This window comes from Lampris incognitus, chromosome 2 (assembly GCF_029633865.1).
Source record: "Lampris incognitus isolate fLamInc1 chromosome 2, fLamInc1.hap2, whole genome shotgun sequence".
Taxonomy (NCBI): domain Eukaryota; kingdom Metazoa; phylum Chordata; class Actinopteri; order Lampriformes; family Lampridae; genus Lampris; species Lampris incognitus.
In genome coordinates this window covers 120,784,818-120,809,901 of record NC_079212.1, presented here as the reverse complement: position 1 = coordinate 120,809,901, position 25,084 = coordinate 120,784,818, and the positions used below count along the sequence as shown (strand labels likewise).

The 25,084-nt window shown below is 40.9% G+C and overlaps 2 protein-coding genes across 5 annotated transcripts; both read left to right on the top strand.

Annotated features, from left to right (window-relative positions):
• Positions 1–4,959: 4,959 nt before the first annotated feature.
• Positions 4,960–11,690, top strand: srsf6b (serine and arginine rich splicing factor 6b). Its single transcript, XM_056273538.1, has 6 exons — positions 4,960–5,137; positions 5,664–5,806; positions 8,082–8,200; positions 9,603–9,805; positions 10,135–10,212; positions 10,649–11,690. Exons 1-6 carry the CDS (start codon positions 5,031–5,033, stop codon positions 11,082–11,084), a joined length of 1,086 nt encoding a protein of 361 aa, XP_056129513.1. The 5' UTR covers positions 4,960–5,030; the 3' UTR covers positions 11,085–11,690.
• A 4,985-nt stretch (positions 11,691–16,675) lies between these two features.
• ift52 (intraflagellar transport 52 homolog (Chlamydomonas)) lies at positions 16,676–21,136 on the top strand. 4 transcript variants are annotated; one of them, XM_056274468.1, is made up of 14 exons: positions 16,676–17,028; positions 17,742–17,896; positions 18,045–18,132; positions 18,305–18,434; positions 18,572–18,647; positions 18,759–18,830; positions 18,939–19,059; positions 19,169–19,252; positions 19,401–19,469; positions 19,559–19,713; positions 19,818–19,905; positions 20,155–20,263; positions 20,374–20,519; positions 20,611–21,136. In XM_056274468.1, the coding sequence occupies exons 2-14, from the start codon at positions 17,778–17,780 to the stop codon at positions 20,650–20,652; spliced, it is 1,299 nt and encodes a 432-aa protein (XP_056130443.1). In that variant the 5' UTR covers positions 16,676–17,028; positions 17,742–17,777; the 3' UTR covers positions 20,653–21,136. The 4 variants fall into 4 exon arrangements, with proteins under 4 accessions (XP_056130443.1, XP_056130442.1, XP_056130444.1 ...); XM_056274467.1 differs by having other exon boundaries at positions 18,939–19,065; XM_056274469.1 differs by lacking the exon at positions 18,759–18,830 and having other exon boundaries at positions 18,939–19,065.
• The last annotated feature ends 3,948 nt before the right edge of the window (positions 21,137–25,084 follow it).

Here is a 25,084-nt window from a genome sequence, read left to right as displayed (position 1 = left end):
CATTAACTGAGTGCTTGAACAGCTGGAATCTGAGCTCATCTATACTGACACAGTTGTACAGTCCAGTCTTGTTGTACCAGCTCATTACCCAGGGCTCAATAACTTCCATGCTTTCCTTAACTGTCTCGATACTAGGGCAGCAACTTAGTCCTCTCAAAGCAGCAGTGAGTTCTGTGGACTTACTGTGGTTTATCCAGGCTTTGTATTGAGCAGTCTTTGAGTGGCCAAAGAAGGCGCTCACAGAATCACAGCCACTAAAAGAATGGAACACAGGCATGGCATCGGCCACATCTCCACCAAGCTTCTTGTGTGCTTCTGTGATTGAGTAGAATTGGCGTTTGCCAGGAACTGCAAAGTCAACTATAAGTTGCAAGTCATTACATACTGATAGGAACTGTGTAGTGAACCCTAGTAGGATGACTACCACATCGGAGTCGACTGTTCTAACTGTAACTGACTTGATCCCCTTGTTTAGCATGTGCATCACATGGCAAACGATGCGGTTGTCAGCCTCCTCAAGCATATCTATGCTGTCATAAAGCTGGATCTCGAAGCTTTCGCCGAAGTTTGCAAGCACCTTTCTGCCGTAGGTGATGCTGAACTCCTTGTCCCAGTTCCACGCTTGTGCCTTAGCAATCCTGGCGAACATTAGATTCAGGGCTACTTTGTTGTCTACATTAGACAGAAAAGCTTCAAAGAATTGCTTAGATTCTGGCATGGTGTCATTCTCACTGAAAGCCATCTGTGAACTACCTGCTGATCCCCGGTTCTTCCTAGTCGCAGTCTTGATACTCATATTCTGGTAGAGGTCAGCCACAATGTCAATACGATTGGCTTTCTTCTCATGACCGATCCTGGCAATGCTGTTCAACACTTTGATTACAAAGTCTTGGAATGTCATGCCTTTGGTGAGAGACTTTGCCATGATTCGTACTTGCACAGACAAATCTATCACAAGTCCTTCTGAGGATGTAGATTGAACTTGTACACCGATGTCCTTAAGAATTTGAGACTTTTGGCTATGATAAATATCTCCATCCTTTGTTGACAAGGCGTCGGGTAAACCTGAAATTGAAATGAATAGTTAAGCTAAGTGTAACTCTTGGGCTTACTGTCAAATCAATTAACTTGAATGTGAAATTGAATCAATGAATATCACTGTATTAAAAATCTGGTAAGACTTAAGTAACATCTAAAATATTTGAATAACTGACTTTATATCAATTAGTTTCACCTGTGAATTCACCACCAAATAACTTCCTTGTCTCTTCTTCTCTTGATCTGCAGGCCTCCTTCAGCTTTGCAAAGGTTCCTTTGGGTGGCTTGATTGCAGGGCTAGCGAGTTGGACTTTTGCACATGAACTTGGGAGTTTCAGGGCATTTCGTGAGATGGTTGCATTGACATCCTTCTTACTTAATACAATTCGCTCCTGCACAAACTGGTCATGCTGAGTTTTGCCGACTGTAAAGACAAAACTGGAGTCTTTACTTATGACATCTGGGAAGGGAATGGATGAGTTCAACCTCATGAACTGAGCTTCATCGAACGGGTTGGTAAGGATACCCTGGTACACCTTGAGTGTGTGGCTTGAAAATGTTTCCTTGAAGGAATCCAGCATTTCTTTGTGCCCGTGTGATGGATCTTGACCTTCGACCTCATCTAGGTAGCGCTGGATTTCGGGTAGCGCAAGTTCGAGTTTCCTGAAGAACTCTTGATCTTCCCGATTGATGATATCGACATATCCAGTGTCAGACTTGATGACCTTTATGTTATGTTCCTGCTTTTGATCACATGCAATCTTTGAGAATGGGTTGTCTCTGGTGTTTACTGTGAAAGAGCCTGAAAGAAATTCCTTGAACAAGTATGGGTGTCTCCATTTGAGCTCTTTGAGATCCTGAAGAAACACTGATGCCCATCTGGCATAGTGTGTATGATCAAGTGCAAAGAAAAGAGGAATGAGCTGCTCAAGTGCACTGATCATCATGATGAAGTTTGCCTCTCGAAAGGATCTTATGAAGATAAGAACCTTCTTGATTGTGTCAACAACATTGTTCCAGTAGCGAAACATAACTCACTGATATGAAGGCCAGATGAGGCATGCATGTCATATTTTGGCAAATGTTTACAGTAAACTAGCTTTACTGAAACATGTGCACTTCTGCTTCCTTTCCTGTAGAATCAACCACTTGATAAACAAACAGCGCCAATTTGTAATTGTGGTCAGAGGCGGCATTACATCCCAAGTGATAAGAAGAACCACAGACAACTAAGATATTTTCTAAACTCATGATTCGTGTGTGTATTGTGCTTCATGCTTTATAACATAGGCAGCGAATGAGATTCATGTCAAATATAGCTTTTTACAACCTTCAGGAGCTGATACGTGAAACGTGACCAGTAAAAATTAGTTTTCTTAAAATATCTGAAAAAGTAAAGGTTTTGGGGTATATGTTTGTTCATAATGCTTATATAAATGTGGTGCTTCTGCTTCTTTTGAGCCCATGATCAGCTCTCTGCGACATTCAGGAGCCGAGATACTGATTTCCAGGCCTAAAAAGTGGGCGTGGCCATTTCAGAGACTTCCCCCACCTAAAATTTTGGGCTCCTTGCATTTTTTTCTTTATTGGACTCTAAATTAACAGAAAAACATAGGCTCAAATGTGAATGACTTTTTGCAGCCATTTTGCCTTAACTGACTAGACTAGCTAGGTATGTCAACTCAAACAGAGGACATTGTATCTCAGTGTGCTGTCTGCAATGAGAACAAGAACAGCAACCCAAGAGAACTGTTAGTCTCACACTCACTACCAGGAAGACCTTGGGCTAAGATAGGAATGGACCTCGTCCACTACAACGGCTCAGAGTACTTACTGTGTGTAGACTACTACTCCAAGTACCCTGAGATCACAAAGCTGAGTGACACTACAAGCCGTGGTGTTATCACTGCAATGAAGTCCACATTCGCGAGGCATGGCATCCCAGACGTAGTCATTTCTGATAATGGTCCACTATATGCCTGTGCTGAGTTCAAATGTTTTGCAGACAGCTGGGAGTTTCAACACACCACTTCCAGTCCTGGACATGCTCAGTCAAATGGACAAGTGGAGAGAACTGTACAAACGATCAAGAGTTACCGCAACACTCCACTAGATGGTGTGGGTTTCTCTCCGACTCAGCTGCTCACGCATGGGTCGTCAACTGAAGTCAAAGCTACCTACCTCCACCACACTGCTCACTCCTGAAAGCAAGATCAATGTACACGACAAACTGAAAGAAAGGCAACAAAAACAGAAAAGCTACTTCGACAGACAGACAAAACAGCTACCAGAACTACAGACGGATGAAAACGTCAGGATTCAACGAGGAAAGGTATGGCAACCAGCAGTCGTGCTGAACAGGCATGAACAGCCCAGATCCTATGTTGTTTGCACGCCCAATGGAGGAATACACAGGAGGAACAGAAAACATATGCTGAAGACCTCAGAAAGAGCACACCCGGCAGAAAGAGCTGACACAGAGACTCATGTTCCAGAGACTGTACTTGAGGCTGAGTAGTCAGCGGACATGGCTGTTACTCAGTCCAAAGCAGGTCATACCAGACAGACTTTATCCAAGGTCACAATGTCACACCACACATTCTGGAAGGCAGATAAACCTACCTGCTAGGTATAAGGACTGAATATGCAAACATGTTTAGGGGCTGAAAAAAATTATGTTTGAGAAAGCACTAGTTCATGTTTTTGGTGTTTAAAATACAAAGCAAAGTGTTAGCCTATGTATCTCGCAAAAGTGTTTAACAGTTAAGATGTTTTGTTTGTTTAATGTTGTGTAAGACATAGAAAAAATGGAAACACAATATACTGTTAAACAGTTAAGATGTTTTGTTTGTTTAATGTTGTGTAAGACATAGAAAAAATGGAAACACAATATACTGTTAAACAGAGAGATATTTTTTTATTTTATTGAGATATATAAAGTTGAATGGTTGTTCTATGCACAAGAAAACATCTTAAAGAGAGGGATGTGAGGTACCTGTTGAGTTTCCGTAGCTATGACGTAGGATGTCATATCGTGTACACTGTCGTGCATTCAGTAAACGGACACATGTTGAACTGCAAGCGAGCTGTATGTCTTGTCATTACAAAACTATATCACATATACTATGTCCTTTCTTAAGCTAGAGAAGGTCAAATACGCTGAGAGAGGTAACTGATAGCTTCTAAGGCGGATGGCAACCCTTTTTGATGTTTTTTAATTCTTCAGTCTCTCCTAATTAAGGCCCTCTCCCCTTTTATGTTATTTTTCTCTTCTCTTCTTTTTTCATTTTATGGTTGTTATGGTTGGGTTGATTTATTAATTGATCTGTTTGCTTCATAAATGTGTTTTTTATACTACAAAATTTTTAATAAAAAATATATAAAAATAAATTTGAGTTACATATCATTAATTGAAATCAATACTTAGCGCGGAACATGGTGAAACAACAAGAACTGTTATTAATTATCTCCATCACACTGGACTTCATAAGGATTTAGCTCATTCAATTGAGTTCTACAAATGACGTATGGAGGGTAGCAATATGCCTTTGCTGCGTCTAGTCTGCCGCATATTCATTAGAAGAAGAAGAAGAAGAAGAAGAAGAAGAGAAAGTTACTGCGGAAGTGTCTCGGACAACGTCTGGTGAGCTATTTGGTTAAAAAAGCATTAGAAAACGCAAAATTTAAAATTCAAGAGTCGCAATATATCCATCTAAGAGCCGCGGTCTGAATACCACTATATTAGAGAATGGGATGAGAGGTGAGACGATTTTTTTAAAATAATAATTTAGATTCGATAGGAGAATTGTCTCATTGTTAATCCGGTAGACGGCGGTAATGCAACATTTCGGATGTAAACCGTTTATACAAACCAACGAAGTAGAATGATCCTCGCGTCCGACACGAGGCGCCAGCGCCATTTTCTGGACGCAACCGTTTGCGATTCGGTGCTCTTCCTGCTCAGACTGAAGAACGATTAAATACCTGCAAAGATGCCGCGCGTTTATATCGGCAAGCTTAGCTATCATGTTCGAGAGAAGGACATCCAACGCTTTTTTAGCGGTTACGGCAAATTACTCGAGATCGATCTGAAAAATGGGTGAGATTTCTGTCGACAAATTAAGCTAACAGTGTCAATGGGATGGCTAACGTTAGCTAGGCCTGAAACAGAACCGCGTTGTATTTTACCAGGTAGTTTTTGCCTTTGTTACACAGTCGGCCTTTTATTAGTGGGTTACATAGGCTGTGTCGTCTTTCTTATATTCGCAAATATCCATCTCCTTAATTGATGTTATTTAACAAGGTGTGGTAATCACTAGAGGTGGGTATTGCTGTTAAGTAACCGATTACCAGTGTCGTGTTAGGTAAGCGACATAAGTTTACTGCAGATAGTAGATTAAAAAAAGAACAAATGCGAAACCCAAATTTTATATAAAGTGCAATCGTTATTATCCTAGGTAGATCGTTGGCGATTACTGCATTACGACCAATTCTAAGCTGTTCTCTTTATGTTCGCTTACATATGCGATCTGCGTGCCGTTGTCGCTGTTTCGCTTATTAAAAATATCCTTGGCTAAAGCGTAACGTATTAAACGTCTGCTTATTCATATTACTTCCGCCTGTAGGTATGGTTTTGTAGAGTTCGAAGACACCCGTGATGCCGACGATGCTGTTTACGAATTGAATGGAAAGGAGCTGTGTGGGGAGCGAGTGATCATAGAACATGCCCGTGGACCAAGGAGAGATGGATATGGCTATGGAGGACGCAGTAAGTCTAATATTGTGCAGTTGGCAAAATTACCGTCCGTTTTCGGTCTTGGATCTCTCCCGCATCAATTTGTCTTTACTGACCTTGTGTAAAAGAGGCCATACCATGCTCATCCCAACTATATGTTTTTATTCCGGGGGTCTACTAGTGTAGCGTTGCCTGATTCACCGTTCAAAAATTTTATTTGTCGTATACTGGTCCTTTATGCAGTCCCTCAATGTATCCTATGTCTGAAACAGTTTTAGCTTGTTTTAGCCGTCTCTTTAAGCCCCCCCTCTCTAAAAGCCCACTGCTTTCTTCTGATTGGCTAACTTCTGGAAGCCTGGCAAGAAGTATCACTCATTCCGTGTGAGCGCAGCCTCATCCTCTTGCTGCTGTTGAGGGCGGCCTAAACTAGCCTAGGCAGGGATTATGAAAACGTGTTACATAGTGACATAGATAAGCAATGGAAGAAAACCCCAAATGGGGCATCCCAGACAGTGTTTCCTGTCAGAGTATAACAACCTTTTGCGCAGACTTTGGGCTTCATAACTCTGCAGACGTTTTACATGTACCTCCCAGCTATATAACACACAAAAGGCAATGGGAAAACAAAAAAAAGCATGATATGGCTTCTTTAATAGCTCAGATTTTGGTTGCCTCTCTTCCCATTGTGGCATATTTTTTTCCTATGTCAAAGCAACCTTAATCTAGTGAATCTGAAATTAGGACCTTGGTCACCTGTGGAGTCACATGACGAAAATTTATTAAGTGTCATATTTAGAGTATACCATTTTCAGGGTGTTAATAGGAACATTCTCTATAGGGTTGTGAATAATATTTCAATACAAAAAAAAATATTGGTATACTTTTGAATTTTACCACTTACAAAGGCAAGACAAAGAACCTCTTGTAGGGTAGGAAGGATAAAACTGTTTAACGTAACCTTCTTGACTCCAAGGTTGTTGTTAATTAGCATTGGATGCAAGACAGTTTGTTATATTTTAGCAGTTTGGCTTCCGTTTTGATCCAAATGTAATGAACCCTACTTGTCCTGCCTTTTATAGGTAAAAGAAAGCTGTTATGCAGTAAGTTGAGGGATAGAACATGTGAAGTTTGTTGTAAACAGATTGACTTTCAACATTAACAAAGTGCTTGATGTTTCAATTTGAAAGAGTCCACTGCGGGCTGAGTCCAAGTCCATTGAGGCTAAAGATGACTGGCTAAGATGACTGCCTGACCCGTTTGGCCTTGGCTTTCACCTTACAATGTGTGTGTGACCTTTGCCCTTTGACCCATTGGCTGACATAACCGGAAGCCATGATGACAGCAACCTTTTCCAATAGACCAGGGTGATGGTGAGGAATCCTGTTGGTTTTACTGTTGCAAGATATGTCGCAGGGGTTGAAAACCAACACATTTTTCAGCAACTTATTTTTCAGAGCCATTTGCATTTAATTTGCATTGATTTGCATCAATTGGCTCTCAGTGCTCTGTCATGAATGTATTTTGGAAGTTGCCCTTGATGTGCAGTACAAGGACTTGTACGGTAAGGAGAAGAAGTAAAGGCGAAAACCACCCTGTAGAATTTTAAAGTATTGTTTCCATTATCCTGAACAGTTCAGAATAGATTTGTTAACGTGGAAAATGCAGTCCCAACACAACACTGATTCAGGAGCTGCTCCTTTGACGATGAATTTAAACCAAAAGTGGGGACAAAGTATCCAAGCTGATATTAAAATGTTATAAGCACCTTCATAGTTCTTTCAAATTAGCAGCAAAATGGATCGCGCTTCATTTGGGTATAAAAGTTAAAACGTGGGAAATTTGCGGAGTTGGTCTTCATTGTCAGTGGAGTAGCTGCACATGATGCCAGTTAATGACAACAAAAGTGTCTTTCTTTTCTTTCCTGATTTGAGAGATTGAATTTTTCACAAATTCGAACATAATGATCCATGGATATGATCAAAGAAATAAATGATATTGCTGTACCTTAAAGATCTTAAAGCAACATTAATGTAAACTAGGAATGCTACCCATTTTGCCATGTAAATGTCTGGCTCCCATTCTCCTGCCCCTGATACTTGAGTAATTTCATGTTTCTGTTACCATTTATCAGCTGCAGTCCACTGACTGGTTGGCAGTAGCTAGAATGAAAAGAGTTAAGGGTATTAAGGTCCAACATGTATTTGTGACGAGGTCATTCTACACCACAATTGTTGCAGCCCCTTTGAGTCCTTGCCCATAGTTTTTTCTGTGACCAAATTGAATTTTTAGTCTTTTGTGTTCTTTGAAGGTAGTGGCTACAGCAGCAGAAGCCGCACCGGCAGAGAGAAGTATGGGCCGCCTGTGCGCACAGAATACCGTCTCATTGTGGAAAACCTATCCAGCAGGTGCAGCTGGCAGGATCTTAAGGTTAGTAATGACAAATATATCTCAGAATCACATACTCCAAATTGTACTTATGCTCAGTTTTAAGTTAAATCTGCTACATCTACTCTTTGAGTGAGAAACATTACTAGTTAATTTTGTTTGTTAGGACCGTGGTATCAGTGGTTCTTTGGTTGGTGACATACAAAAATGAAAACGGCCATGAATAAGGCACAGTTATCCCAACTCAATTTTTTTTTTTTTTTTTTTTTAAATTGATTCTCAGCAGTAGACAGTATGTCAATAGCAGCATGGTGATGCCATATGTCCTTCTAAGGCCCCAGTCACACCAACATTGGTGAATGGATTTGTTGCAATAAGCAAAAATGGAAGCAATAATTTGCTTACAGGTGTGATTTGTCTCATTGCCTTCACATAGAGTTGAAATACGGTGATCGATGACAGGAATTCACACCTTGCGCAGCAGTGACCATTTTACCAGTCAAAACCATCAATTTTTATACTGTTGTGCTCTGCCAAAATATAAATTGCTTCACAAAAACATACGGCATGGTTTGCTGTCGGTTGAGTAGCAGGAAAATAATGGTACAACTGTGTTTTGTTTATTTGAGTTAAATGTTTCTGGTCGCCAAGCTGCCTATCTTTCAAGGGGACAAGAAGAAATCTCACTCTTGAGTTTCTGGTGTGACTGCAGTCTGAGAAACGAGGAAAGGCTTTGGGGGGAAATTAGTTTACTTGCTTTTTGGCATAAAGCATTTGAGTCAATGTATCATTTTGTGAAGAGACTTTGTGATAATGGCTATTTCATAAGTGCTTGAAATATCACTGTTGGTGAAATCCACTTTCCACTTAGTGTTTAGTCACCAGTTTTTCAAATTGTGTTCCATTATTTTTCCCCAGCAACTAGATTGACCAGTAAAGATTATTTGATGTTGCATGAGCTTTATTTTTTCATGAGCTTATGGCTTTGCGCTATTGCCACAGAATTGTAAAAATGTTGACATTCATGGGCTAGTTATAATCTGAGAATTTAAGCATGAATTGAATGAGAATAAGAAGACTCCTGTTAAGCCAGCCTTCCAACACATTTTAGACGTTTTAAACTTTAGTATGCTCTTATTAGTTAGGGGAGGGAGGCCTAAGTAGTTGGATCTGAGTTTAAAAAAAAAATTCAAAGTCAGCATTAGGATAACACATCTGATTTGATAGACAACACAGATATTTCCACTTTATTATTATGTCTTCTAATAAAAAGTTATGTATGCAGTAAAAGAATTGAAAACCCAATTGAATTGTGCATCGGTTGGCACCTTAAAGCAGCAATGTACAAGTCTGTACAAGAAATTAAAGCATGATGCAGTTGGTAGTTGTTTTTAACATACCTTGCCTGTTGTGTTCTGCTAACATGATATTTGTGTCTGTATAGGACTTCATGAGGCAGGCTGGCGAGGTTACCTATGCTGATGCCCACAAGGAACGAACCAATGAAGGTGTCATTGAATTCAGATCCCGCTCAGATATGAAACGAGCCCTGGAAAAGCTGGATGGGACCGATATCAACGGGAGGAAGATTCGTCTGGTGGAAGACAAGCCTCGGCGCCGTCGCTCTTATTCTGGTAGTAGATCCAGGTAAGGGCTCAAAATGTGGCCTCCACACTGATTTTGTGGGTGTGTAGTACTGTTTAGAGATGACAGTTGGAACATGTGGAAGGAGCATTCTATCCATGTCTAGCCGCACCCTAAACCATACATTGTCACACCATTGCCACAAGGTTCAATGTCCCACATCGCAAGTTAGCCCGACAATGCACAAAGGCTTTTTTAATTTCAGGGTTGACAAATATGCCGGCATTCTCGGCTGTCTGTCCCACCCAACCCTGGCTCAGTCCAAGCCCAGCTTTGTATACACATGAATTACTTCTCAGTGAATGTTGACATGGAAATTGTTTGACCAACAGGTCTCATAGCAGGCGTCGCTCTCGTAGCAGAAGCCGAAGAAGCAGGAGTTCCCGAAGCCGATCCAGGTCTCACTCCCGGTAAGTGTGCCACTGGGTGTTTATATAGATTTATAAATTGATGGAAAATGAATGGATTTGATCATTTACAATTTCACATCAACTTTGGGTACTGGGCAACATTTCAGGAAAGTAGGGAAATTATTCTAATTCAACCCCACTGATATATTTCTTCATGATATGTAGTTAGACCTTTTGATTTGTGTCATTGTTAAGGAATAATCTTAAACTATTAAGTCTTGTCTTAATTCACCCAAATTATATTGACATTGTCAGTATTAGTCATATTGAGTAATGACCACAATCTTCAAATCATGAAAATGTAGTCTGCAAAAGTGTGGAATCTTGATATTTAAATAATTGAATCCTGATTGTTGACCTGACTTGCTTTGTTTAGAAGAAAGGGAATCTTCAAAATGCTAGATTTTAATCCACTCTTTGTTTGCTCTCTTTGTAGCTCTCGGTCTCACAGCAAGCGCAGGTCTCACTCAAGATCGGGAAGAAAGTCGCGATCCAGGTCCCAAAGAAAGTCCCACTCCAAATCTCCAGAGAAGTCCCGCTCACGCACTCGCAAATCTCGCAGTCGCTCCAAGAGCAACAAGTCGCGCTCTCGTTCTGACACCCGCAAGTCACGCTCAAAGAGCAGATCCAAAGTCAAGTCTGAGCGTGAATCCCGAAGTCAGTCCAAGGAGAAATCTGTAAGTAAAAAGTCTCAGAGCCGTTCTCCGTCCCATTCCGAAAGTCGAAATGAGAAGCGTGCCAAGTCTGCATCCAAATCTCCTTCTCCTACGGAGGACCGTTGCCCTTCAAAATCCCCAGCCAAGCGGTCAGCCTCTCGGTCCCCCTCACGCTCTAAATCCCGCTCTAGGTCTAGGTCAGCGTCCCAAGATTGACCGCTTCTTTGGCAACCTATTTAAGTTGACATGGATTTGTATAGAGTTCTACTTCGCATCCCTTTCTTATGGTCAGCAGCCTTTAACATCCGCTGGTGTGTTCAACGTTTTAACAAGTCCAAAATGATTTGTACGAAGGACTTAGGAAGATAAAAGGTCTTATCTTTTTGTTGAACTGTTCATTTTGAAAATATTTTGCTTTTTCAGGTGTTCTTTGCGATAATGTTGGGTTTTGGAAATGTTGATATTCTTTTAATTTTCAAAAGAAATGGGAGGGGAATTGTGAACTTACTCACCTCTTAAAATTGATTAATGGAGGTAGTTGTCTCTCCAGCGTTTGTTTTATTAGTTGCAATTTAGCATTTTGAGTCAGCAACAAATGTAAGGGAAAGCTGTCACTCTGACTTTCATTCTAATGGTATCGCATTTGTGTAATTGACGTCTAAATTAAATGTGTAGAAGTTCAAATAAATTCAGTTTCACAATTTGCATGTTTTTAAATCTTTTTTTAAAACCCATTGTTTTCCTCCAGACATATAAACGGATCTTTTGAAGCTACCATTTCCAGTCATTCATGTCTAATTTGAAATAAACAAATTAAATTTTTGTGTCTCTTGCTCTCTATATTTTAAATGTACACATATCTAGGCCAGTTGCAAATGAGTGACAGTGCACAGAGCCTCCTGATTGGTTATCTTTTGGGTGTTTGCCCTTCAAATTACAGCCCTGAAAATTGTTTTACCTTCATAACAAAGCCAGCATTACACACATGCACATATATACTGCTCAAAAAAATAAAGGGAACACCTAAAAACACAATATTGACCTCGATGAATGAAATATTTCAGCTGAAAATCTTTATTAGAGGAATGTGTTTAGAGCAAAATAACCTAAGAATGATCAATGGAAATCAAAATCATTAGCCCATTAAGGTCTGGATTCAGAATCATACTCAAAATCAAAGTGGAAAATGAGAACATAGGCTGATCCAACTTCTGTGGAAATTCTTCAAGACGATTCAAAATGAGGCTCAGTAGTGTGTGTGGCCTCCACGTGCCTGTATGCACTCCCTACAACGTCTGGGCATGCTCCTGATGAGACGACGGATGGTCTCCTGAGGGATCTCCTCCCAGACCTGGATCAGGGCATCGGTCAACTCCTGGACAGTCTGTGGTGCGACATCGCGTTGGCGGATGGTACGAGACATGATGTCCCAGAGGTGCTCGATTGGATTCAGGTCTGGGGAACATGCAGGCCAGTCCATAGCATCAATGCCCTCGACATACAGGAACTGCTGACACACTGGCCACATGAGGACAAGCATTGTCATGCATGAGCAGGAACCCAGGGCCCACTGCACCAGCATATGGTCTGACAAGGGGTCTGAGGATCTCATCCCGGTACCTAATGGCAGTCATGGTACCTCTGGCTAGCACGTAGAGGTCTGTGCGGCCCTCCAAGGATATGCCTCCCCAGACCATCACTGACCCACCGCCAAACCGGTCATGCTGGAGGATGTTGCAGGCAGCAGAACGTTCTCCACAGCGTCTCCAGACTCTCTCACGTCTGTCACATGTGTTCAGTGTGAACCTGCTCTCATCTGTGAAGAGCACAGGGCGCCAATGGCGAATCTGCCAACCAAGATGTTCTCTGGCAAAGGTCAATCGGGCTGCACGGTGTTGGGCTGTGAGCACAGGCCCCAATTGTGGACGTCGGGCCCTCATACCATCCTCATGCATTCTGTTTCTCACTGTTTGAGCAGAAACCTGCACATTAGTGGCTTGTTGAAGGTCGTTTTGTAGGGCTCCGGCAGTGCTCCTCCTGTTCCTCCTTGCACAAAGGACCAGATAGCGGTCCTGCTGCGGGGTTGTTGTCCTCCTGCGGCCCCCTCCACGTCTCCTGGTGTACTGGCCTGTCTCCTGGTACCTCCTCCATGCTCTGGACACTACTGGGAGACACATCAAATCTTCTTGCCACAGCACGCATTTGATGTGCCATCCTGGATGAGCTGCACTACCTGAGCAACTTCTGTAGGTTGCAGATACCGCCTCATGCCCCCTCTAGTGGTGAGGGCACTAGCAAAATGAAAAACTAACCAAAGATCGGCCAGAAAAGATGAGGACAGGCAAATGGTCTGTGGCCACCACCTGCAAATCCATTCCTTTTATAGGGGTTGTCTTGCAAATTGTCTAATTTTAGACAATTTACCAACAGGTGAAATTGATTCACAAATCAGTGTTGCTTCCTAACTGGACAGGTTGATATCTCAAAAGTGTGATTGACTTGGAGCTACATTGCATTGCTTATGTGTTCCCTTTATTTTTTTGAGCAGTGTACATCAAACAGTTCCCAAAGTGATTATGCATTAATGACAAACACTAGTGTACCTTGTTAAGTGCACAGAGGATTGCCCTGACTTGTCCATCGGGGAAATAACACAACAGGAGTGAAGAACACTATCTCAGCTCATCAAATATCGCAGCTAGACTAATAACAGGTATACTGGTAGGTTTGTGTTTATGCTGTGATTGCATTAGGCTATATAACTTCTATCCTTCAAACAAAATAGGTTCTCAAGCCCCATGGTAGTTATTCCTTGAGGGAATTCTTATAAGGTACTTTATGTTTAGTTTTATTGGGATATTAGGGTTTACGATGGGGAAAGAGGAGGGATGACATTTATTACCATTAGGAATAGAATTGGTGACCTTGTGATTGTGAATGCCCTAGTGTACTGTCCCACCCTTGGATGGGAAGTAATTTTGGGTGATGGTAATTGGTCAAAGCCAGGCCAAATATCCAAAATGCACTATGCAAGTAACTTTGGGTAGTAGTAAAATGTCCAATATGCACTCTACGTTGGTATGAGTAACAATTTAAAACTTGTATATATGGTTTAAGGTGGCGCAGTGGTTGGCATGGTCGCTTCACAGCAAGAAGGTCCTGGGTTCGAGCCCCGGGGTAGTCCAACCTTGGGGGGGGGTCGTCCCAGGTTGTCCTCTGTGGAGTTTGCATGTTCTCCCCGTGTCTGTGTGGGTTTCCTCCGGGGCCTACATGTCCAAAGACATGTAGGTTAGGTGAATTGGCCATACTAAATTGTTCCTAGGTATATGTGTGCGTGTGTGCGCGCGTGTGTGTGTGTCGGCCCTGTGATGGCCTGGCGGCCTGTCCAGGATGTCTCCCTGCCTGCTGCACAGTGACTGCTGGGATAGGCTGCAGCATCCCCGCGACCCTGAGAACAGGATAAGCGATTCGGATAATAGATGGATATACACTTTACATAAGGGAAGCATGGCAGCACTAATTATGGCTAATGTCAGACACCATTAAGCCACATGGCCTTATTTAACAGCAAGTAAAATATACCGTTGTGCCATCCTTAATGAATTATATAGCCCCTTGTTCTGGATATACTTCGAAGAATTCACACCAGTCTTCTGAATTCAGGGTAGCTGCTGCAGGCCCATTTATTTCTGGCACAACTCAACAGGCAAAAACAAAACATAGATGTTGTGGTCGTCTAGTGTCAGCTCAACTCCAGCCCAACTCTGTCGCCATCATGTGAAGGGCTGTTTTTCTATTGCTGATATATAAATACATCATGAAAATATAATACGATAATAACAACTGGTTCGACCAAAATAAAACTTGATCGTATAGTTTCCAGCAATATTACTTTTCACTACTTAATATTTTACATAACAGCATTCCCTGGATCTGTTTTGAAATGACTATAACTTTATGTGCATTGTGGAAAAAATATTCAGCAAAACACACCTGGCAAAAACAAAATAAACATAGATGTTGTGGTCGCACAGTGTCAGCTCAACTCCAGCCTTATTAAAGAAATATAATTAAATGTTTGCTAGCGGAGAACAGTAGCAGCCATTACATGCCTCATTAGCTTGAGTGAACTTTTCATCTATCGTGAAGTTTAACAAAAGAAACATCGCAAAAGAGTATAGCATGGAAAAAAATGTTGTACACGCATTTTCACATCAATTGCCATAACGATTGCGCTTTTAGCAATTTTATACCACTTTTTAGCCATATTTGGAGTGAGCTCTATAGGACATACCAACTGTCGCCATCATGTGAAGAAGGGACAGATGTTACGACGTAATGCGTTTGACCACAACCGTCACCGCTAGGAGGCGCTAAATGAAAGATGCCAGGTTTGAACATAGGGAGCGCTCAATATAATAATTTAATATATTTTGTCGAACTTCAAAAAGTTTATGACATATTATTCTTATTTCTGTTACACCTACATTAAAACCCATTCCAGGGCGATTTCCGTGCTGCAGTAGTCGTCAAAAGTCAAAGTATTGTAGCGAATTCGGGGGACAACGCAACCACAGGAATTGCCGCGGACGGGAAGCTAACCCGTAGCGCTCGCACCGCAGGAGGCATCGCTAACCGCTCAACTAAAGGGTCAGATCCGAGAGCCAGCGCCCAGCGTGTCTTCTTATCCATGCACGTTACAGTATCTTTATTGTCCCTTATAGGGAAATTAGTTTGCAGCCAGTATAATAAAACTCTCACACAAAAACAAAACATACAAACACCAAGGCAGAATTGACATCAGGACATAGTGGGCAAGTAGAACCAAAGGAGTTCAAATATCAGGAGTTCAAATATACAGACCAAGGAAACAAGCGATCTGCAGATCTGCCGCGGTCCCCTAATAAAGGAGAGCTGAGAAGCAAAAAAATGTAGCCTTGGCTATGGTATAGTGATAATAATTACCAACATAGTTTAAATTAAGACATTTTTTCCTACTGCATATGAGCAGCTTAGACGGGTGATACTCTGATGGTCCACAAGCGTCAGTTCGGTGATGTTTTGTTAAAATTTAATCAACAATGTCTGAGATATAGTGTGGGACTGTAATGTACATGCAGATGGATGAACGAATGAACAACTGAACTAATGGAGACACCAATAATCCTATTAAGATCAGAAATCAGCCAATTGTAATACTGTTACCATGAACAAACCCATACACTTGATTTCTTGTGTAACGATTACTTTTCTCAGACATGTAGCATTTCCCTAAGGAGATTCAATTGTGATAATACCCTTAGTCATTCTGAAGCAGTAAGGTGAGTATAGTTGGCTAAATGAGCATGTGAAAAAAAGGGTCCATGAGTGAATCGTTACTCCACTCTCTACAGTTTGATATTGCCATTGCATTAAAAGCATGAATTCGCCTTTGACAATAATAATAATAATAATAATAATTTTAAAAAAACAGAAACAAGCGTCAGTTCGTCATATCAAAGCCATAAGACCAGGAAGCGGGCTTACAACAAATAAATAAATACATTACTCCTTATATGACGGTTTGCCAAGAGGCACCAAGGATTATGTTATAACACTTGAAAGTCTGGTACGCTCTACATCACCAACGTGTCCCTTGAGAAATAACCTTTACTTTACATGTGATTTCGGGCATTTAAGGTGACCTAAGCTAACGCTAAAAAAAAAGTCGTGGCCCAGTCAACGTTCGTTTCCGTAGACTGGTTGCTACGCGGTTTGCGCCCATGGTTACCACTTATACCCACAATGCATCACTCCTATAGTAGGAATTGAGGCAAGTTGGTAAACACTGGCCCGCGAATGAAAATCATTCTGACGCAAATTATAATAATTTAGACTTGGAAACTGTCTACCATCCTTATCTTTATGCGAGAAATTAACCGAATTCCGAAACAATTCTATTAATCGCCATCTCGATTGCCAGTGTTAAAACCAACGAAACCCTACGAGTTATGGAGCTAACAGCTAATAGCCGGCTATGGCAGCGCTAGCCTGTTACCTTAAATGTTACCAGTGAACTACCGTCACAACACTAAACCAGATTGCTTGGAGAGGTGCGCGTAAGAGCATTTGGAGACGCCAGTTCGTTAAAGGAGCATAAAGTACACAGTCGCAGTGCGAGGTAATTGTAAAGAATGTCTCTATACCATATATACCTTATACTGATGCTATGAAAATACTACTAAAAAGACCAAGTTATGCTATGAGAATACTACTAAAACGACCTTAAAAGTGCACAGTCGCAGTGCGAGGTAATTGTAAAGAACGTCTCTATACCAGCTATACCTTATAATGATGCTATGAGAATACTACTAAAAAGACCTAGATGGTGTAGTGCAAGTGAAATGTTTGTGGCTGCAGGAGTCAGTACCTTTCAGGCTCTTCTAAGAAATCTCATGTATACATTTATTTGCCGGCTCAGTGACTCTGATAATGTAATCATCAAGAGTTTAACTAATATAAGATTCAGTGCCACACACTACCAATCCCGGCAGTGGGACCACTGGTATAGCTGCCTTCTTTTAACACACTGACTTATTCCATTTATGTTATTGTATTGTGTTTACTCTGTGTATTGTCTAGGGTTTGTCTTTTACCTATTTGTTTTTGTCTGTTATGGACCCTGAGTCTGCAATAAAGTTTTGAATTGAACTGAATTGAATATACCACCCCTATCCAAGAGAATATTTGGATTACACATTAGCTACTATAAATTACACCAATGATACAGTTAGGATTCATATATCAGCACTATTATCCAGGATCCAATGACAGTCAGGCTAATTACTGGTTAATTCAATGGAATCTATCTTCTGCTGATCTCTTTTTCTCTAGGTATGTGGGTGTAAAGTCAACTGGCCAAGTTAAGGAATGGAAAATGAGCAGCGCAACACAGTTATTTTTAACGCTTCAAAGAAAGAGTTATTTACCGGTAACAATGGATACAAATCCCTGCAAAAGAGACTAAGGGCTCAATGGAAAATACAAAGGTAATTTGCTTTGAGTATATTGTCAATATATTCCTGTTGTATAAGACTGTGCGTAGACCTGAACAAACTAAAATACATATAGTTGGTTTACTGTAATTCAGCTATGTTCGAAAAACCCTTACAATAACCCAAATAATCTCTCCCCAAGTATCAAAGAGGAACTGTCATTGGAAAAGCTGAAGGGTGTCAAGTTGTGGATAACTGCGGGCCCAAGGGAAAAGTTCACTGCAACTGAGGTGACACATTAGTGGGGCAAGAGCAGGAACACCTTTTACTATCAGCAAGTTTTATTTTCACATTTGAATTATGAATAATAGCAAGCTATATGCCAGATAGTAATAGAGAAGGCAAAATTTGCCAGCTATCTTACAGCCAAATGTTTTATACTTAATTCCCAATGTATCTTAGCTTGAAGTGCTAAAACAGTACCTGGATGGAGGAGGAGATATCCTTGTGATGCTTGGTGAAGGAGGAGAAATTAAGTATGACACCAACATCAACTTCCTCCTGGAGGAGTTTGGAATAATGGTAAACAGTGGTGTGTATAAAAATACTTAAACACTCTATACGCTTACCTTCATCTATGAAAAAAATAGAGTAATTGTCATTTTATTCAAGATAATTTGTTTGAATAATGCAACATGTGTGCTTTCATTATCTCCATAAATACTGTAGATGCAGTTGTGAGGAATGTTTATTACAAGTACTTCCATCCAAAAGAAGCACTTGTGTCTAATGGCGTTTTGAACAGGTTAGTTGTGAAATATAAGACAAATAGGTTTTGCCTCTCTGTTGAAAAGCTGTTTTTTTTTGTTTTTTTTTTACAGTTGTCACATGTTCTTTGTTCATATATGTTGTTTAGGGAGATCAGTCGTGCTGCTGGAAAAGTAATCACCGGAGTGCTTGAAGATGAAAGTGCTGGAAATAATGCACAGTAAATGCTTTGCCTTCATATGTTCTTGTTTTGTTTTTAAATACTGTGTTTATAGTGGTATATTCTTTTCAATTTCATGTTGCATACTATTTTTCCTGTTTTGTGTAGGGCTCTCACATTCCTGTATCCGTATGGCGCTACCCTGAGTGTGATGAAGCCTGCTGTGGCTGTTCTTTCAACTGGCTCAGTCTGCTTTCCCCTCAACAGGCCTGTCATGGCCTTCTATCAGGTCAAGGTCTGAGATAAGATTTTGTTTTCATTATTAGCACCATATAATAATAGTGAATGTGTACCTGTCAGGTGATATTGAAAGAGATTGTCTTGTATCTCAAATGAAGGAGGCTGGCAAACTGGCAGTGCTGGGTTCCTGTCACATGTTCAGTGATCAATACCTAGACAAAGAGGAGAACAGTAAAATAATGGTAAGTATAATTCAGTTAGAGAGCCCTTTTAATTTGAACATTTATTTATTTTAGAATTCAAATAAACTAAATGTTTTTTGATGTGTTGTAATCAATCAGTCATGGGATGATTTGTGGCCTGGTTGTCTGCTGCTCTTAAACATTCCAGGATGTTGTATTCCAATGGCTCATGACAGATAACATTCACCTAAATCAAATTGATGCTGAAGACCCTGAGGTGAGATGTATTTCATGGAGAATTGGAACATTTAACATTATCATTTAAGTCTGATTTGAAATCATCTTATTAGTCCTCAAATCCCCAAGATCACAGATTACACCATGTTACCAGACACAGGCTGCTTGTCAGAGCGACCTCGAGTGTGCTTGCAAGAGGGTGATGAAAACCCGAGGGACTTCACCTCTCTCTTTGATATTTCTGCATTCAAATTGTCAAACGATACTTTACCCCAAGTAATAAGGTGAGCTACAGTGAATTTCAAGATACACTTAAGAACATGATGTACAATATGCTGTTCATCCCTGTGTCAATTTCAGTACCTAATGCCAAAGATTTTCTCCCCAGTTCTTACAAACAGCTTCATATCAAACATGAGCCACTCCAGCTGATCACACCGCAGTTTGAAACCCCTCTACCTCAGCTACAACCTTCTGTAGGTTTAATTCCTGTACTCCCATACCACTATCATCTTTAATATTTTAAATGCCCTATTCTTCTAAAAAAATGAACCACACTTCCATAAATGAACCACTTGACTCTTTATCCAAAAATGAATCACACTTGCATAAATGAACCATAAACAGTAAGGCACAGAGGGTTAACCATTTTCCTTATGAGAAAACAAAACCTTTTACAGTTTCTTTTTTTAATAAAGAATGATGTTTTCCTGTCCCTTTTGTAGGTCTTTCCACCTGCCTTCAGAGATTTGCCTCCACCAATGCTTGACCTGTTTGATCTGGATGAAGCATTCTCTTCTGAGAACGCTCGCTTAGCACAGCTTTCCAATGAATGTGAGTTAACTACTTTTGGATTTAGAATAGGGAGTGAAAGACTTTCACACCAGAATTGGTAACCCTCACCCCCACATACACACACTCCTTCCTCCTTCTCTCCCTTCCAGGTACAGATGATGATCTGGAGTTCTATGTGCGCAAATGTGGTGAAATCTTGGGCGTGGCTAAAAAGTTGGATAAAGATCAGAGAGATGCTAAACACATTTTGGAGCACATTTTCTTTCAGGTGGTTGAGTTCAAGAAACGTAATCAGGTGAGCTGGTTTGTATTTGTCTTGGAAACAACTAAACCATTTTACTAATTCAAAGGGTTTGACCAATTTCCTTTTTCTTCTCAAACAACAGGAGCATGATATCGACAAAGAAGCACAGTTTTCCCCTTTTTGACTGGAACATTGTCAAAGCTTTTTTTTTTATATGGATTTGTATAGAGTTCTACTTCACATCCCTTTGTTATGGTCAGCAGCCTTTAACATCCGCTGGTGTGTTCAACATTTTACCAAGTCCAAAATGTGTCCCAGTATTAAGAACTGTTAGGAAGATAAAAGGTCTTACCTTTTTGTCGAATGGTTCAGTTTGAAAATATTTCACTTTTTAAGGTGTTCTTTGTAATAATAATGTTGGATTTTGGAAATATTAATATTCTGTTAATTCTCAGAAGAAATGAAGGGGAAAAGTGAACTTAATCAACTCTTAAAATTGATTAATTGAAATAGTTGTCTCTCCAGCGTTTGTTTTATTAGTTGCAATTTAGCATTTTGAGTCAGCAACAAATGTAAGGGAAAGCTGTCACTCCGATTATCATTCTAATGGTATCATATTTGTGTAATTGATGTCTAAATGGGATGTGTAGAAGTTCAAATAAATTAAATTTCACAATTTGCATGTTTTTACATCTTTTTTAAAACCAATTGTTTTCCTTCAGACTTATAAACAGATCTTTTGGAGCTACCATTTCCAGTCATTCATGTCTAATTTGAAATTAACAAATCAAATTTTTACGTGTCTCTCTTGTTCTCTATATATTTAAAATCCACATATCTGGGCCAGTTGCAAATGAGAGAGTGCACAGAGCCTCCTGAGTGGTTATCTTTTTGTCTTATGGGTGTTGGCCCTTAAAATTACAATCCTGAAAATTCTTTTCCTCTTCTTTTCAGAAAGCTGGCATTACACGCATGCACATAAACATCAGAAACAATTCCCAAATTGATTATGCATTAATGACAGCTAACATCAGAATCATGTTTATTGGCCGTGTAAGTTTGCACATACATGGAATTTGACCCTGGTTTCGTGGCTCTCTCAGTGTACTTAACATAGGATAATAACACTTCAACACAACAATCGTCAGATATACACACAAGGACTGACTTATTCATCCATCCATCCATCCATTATCTGAACTGCTTATCCTGCTCTGAGGGTTGCAGGGATGCTGGAGCCTATTCCAGCGTGAGCTGGAGCCTATTCCAAGTGAAATAAGGGGTGATTAAGTGCAATTGTGCAGAGAATATATCAGAGATGCTGAAATAGATGTTAGCAGGTTACATACATGTCTAAGGTAGATGGACATAACAGTGCGTACTAGTATACATACAATGTACAGAACTATACACTATATACAAAATGGTTGGATTTATTTGACAGTGTTAAGTGTTAATTTGAATGACAGACCGTGGAAAGAAACTTTTTATATCTGGTTGTTTTGGGGTACAATGCAATACAGTGGCATAACGACCGAAAATTATCGGTTTCATATGCAAATTGCCGCGACCATTAACTAGAGTTTCAATGGCCATGTGTACTATTCCCAGAGGATTTGAGAATGGTTGCAATCACAGCACTGTAAGATGGTGACAGATGTACTCTTCTGTCACCATCTTACAATGCTGTGTGCCGTGCCTGGCTTTGTTATACCAGATCCTATCTCTAGTCCTGTAGGCTTCCTCTTTGGCCTGATGAATCTGCCAGAGTTTTGCTGTGAATCAGGGCTTATTGTTGAAGGCACAGAAAGTTTTGGTGGGCACACGCATGTCCTCACAAAAGCTGATGTAAGATGTCACAGTATCAGTAAATTCATCCAGGTTTGTAGATGCACCAAAAACACTCCAGTCAAGGGCGTCTGGGTAGGGTGGCAGTCTATTCCGTTGCCTACCAACACGGTGATTGCCGGTTTGAATCCCCGTGTTACCTCCTGGCCTGGTCGGGTGTCCCTACAGACACAATTGGCCATGTCTGCAGGTGAGAAGTCGGATGTGTGTATGTGTCCTGGTTGCTGCACTAGCACCTCCTCTAGTCGACCGGGGCGCCTGTTCAGGGGGGAGGGGGAACTGGGGGGAATAGCGTGATCCCACATGTATCGGAGGAGGCATGTGGTAGTCTGCAGCCCTCCCCGGATTGGCAGAGAGGGTGGGATAGTGACCGGGACGGCTCGGAAGAGTGGGGTAATTGGCCAAGTACAATTGGGGAGAAAAGGGGGAAATTAAATTTTTTTTTAAAAACTACCAAAAAACACTCCAGCCAATGCACTCAGGCAGGCCTGGAGCTCCAGTTTTGACTCACTGCACCATTTCCTCATAGTTTTACACCACGGGCTTTGCAGATTTTAGCCTCTGCCTGCCTGTAGGTTGGGATAACATGAATCAGACAGTGATTGGAGAGGCCAAGGGCTGCACGGGGGACAGAGCAATAGGTATCCTTTAATACTGAGTAGCAATGATCCAGAGTGTTTTTGTCCCTGGTGGGACGTTTAACATGCTGTCTGTATTTTGGCAGTTCATGTCTGAGGGTTGCTGTTAAAATCCCCAAGGATAACGAGTAGGGAGTCTGGATATTTGCCCTCTGTTTGTAGTTTGATCAGCCAGGTGTTTTAATGCTTATTTAACACAGGCCTGGGATGGGATATAGACAGCAACCAGAATAAATGATGGAAATTCCCACAGTGAATAGAATGGTTTACAGTCATGAAAAGGTCTCTAAGTGAGGGCTGCATGATTTCTTCAACACTGTGACATCTGTATGTAACTATCTATTTGTCCCTCTTTAAATAGAAATAAATTGTACTGTAACAGGAAATTTATTCCAGGGTCTGGTAGTGGTATGCTACCTAAGTCCAAATAATTAACTAATGGACTGGAACGTATCTTCTTTCAAATAAATGTCAACCTTTTATTTTAAGTGAACGCACACACAAAAAAACCCCAAAATAAAATAACATCTTCTGCTGTAATTTGTAAGTTATGACTTATAAATGAATGAAAGTGAATGACAATATAACAAACATGAATGAATGGCAATATAGATAGTTTAAGCTATTAAGAAAAATTCTTGTTCAATGTCTTTTTTTTTCAGTCTTAATCAAAAGTGCAATTTTACTGGTGTAAAACAACAAACAGTTAAACCTCCCAGAAAGGAATGTCTTTATCCTTGATTTGATACTCCTCGATCCATGCGAAAGCACTCCCAGTGAACAGTTGAAACAAAACACATATGGGGTACCCAAAAAAAAAATTGTAACGTGCATGGATAAGTAGACACGTCGGTCCTTGACTAACGGGTCGGACCCTTTAGTAGACTGGTTAACGTTGTTGCTTGCGGAGTGAGCGTCCCGGCTGTGGCGACGGTCTCCCAGACTGCCCCCCGAATTCACTACAATATTATAGAGCTCGACATCAAAGAAATATTTTATCTGATACTCAAATGACCCAAGAACGCAAGTAGGTGATAGTGGCCAAGGAGTATTCTGTTGTCTACTCAACTCCCGTCCTATCCATCAACTAGCAGGAAAACGTGGCAGAGAGCGGTGATTTGACAATAAGAAAGGCTAGAGGCCGGCTAAGTCTTCTTACTTCTCTACCATTTAGTCACGTGTAGTAATTTAGAACTCCATATACGATGGTTAGAGTATATTAAGCATTTAGAATATTGGCTATCGATTAGCAATTAGCTAGCGATTAGCAACTAGCTCACGATTAGCAATTTGCTAGCGATTAGTCTTCCGACTTCGTAAAAGTAACATTTACTCATACACGAGAAAATAACCTCTTTTCACAAAACATAATAACCTCTTTTCGCCTAGCAGGAAAACATGGCAGAGAGCCACAATAAGAAAGGCTAATGAAATAAGTTTGACAAGAAAGGTTAGAGACTGGCAACACTTCACTGAGTCTTCTCTCTTCTCTACTGTTACATCTGGTTAGGTAGTGTTATGCCCGAGTCTGACTTGTATGGTTAAACACTAGCAGTTACTGTGCCTTTAAGAAAAGCAGGGGGCAGTGTGAATTACGGCAAGGTGAAAAGTGTCGTGAGTTGATGTTGGGGAAGTTAAAGTTATAAACGTGGCTCCCGGTGTGGTCATTGACTGAACATAATATTTGGCGAACGAGGATGGTTGGCTTCGTTCTATCACCACCGCCACCTTTCCTACCCGTTCCTTTCCTACATTCGTGGTCCTCGTCCCCGGGTCCGTTGATGTGAAGAAAACAGCCACCACATTTTAGGAGATTAAAATGGTTTTACTGAGTACAGATCTGGAGACACACTCTGCCAATCCGTTGTGTGTGTGTCTGACTTCTTTGTGTATTCTGGTGGGTTATATAGGCCCCCCTGCTTCTCCTTTACGCCACATCTGGTCTTGATTTTCCTGTCCACTATGTTTGGTCAATGCAACCTTTCATGGTTGAGCTTTAGGGAGTGCTCATCCTGTTTTGACCTACTGACCTTAGCCGGAGGTCTTCCTCGTACCAGACACGGTGTCTCTCCCAAGGCCCCAGGGGAGGGCAACCCCCTCCCCTACCCACATTCAGTGCGAGGCCTGCAA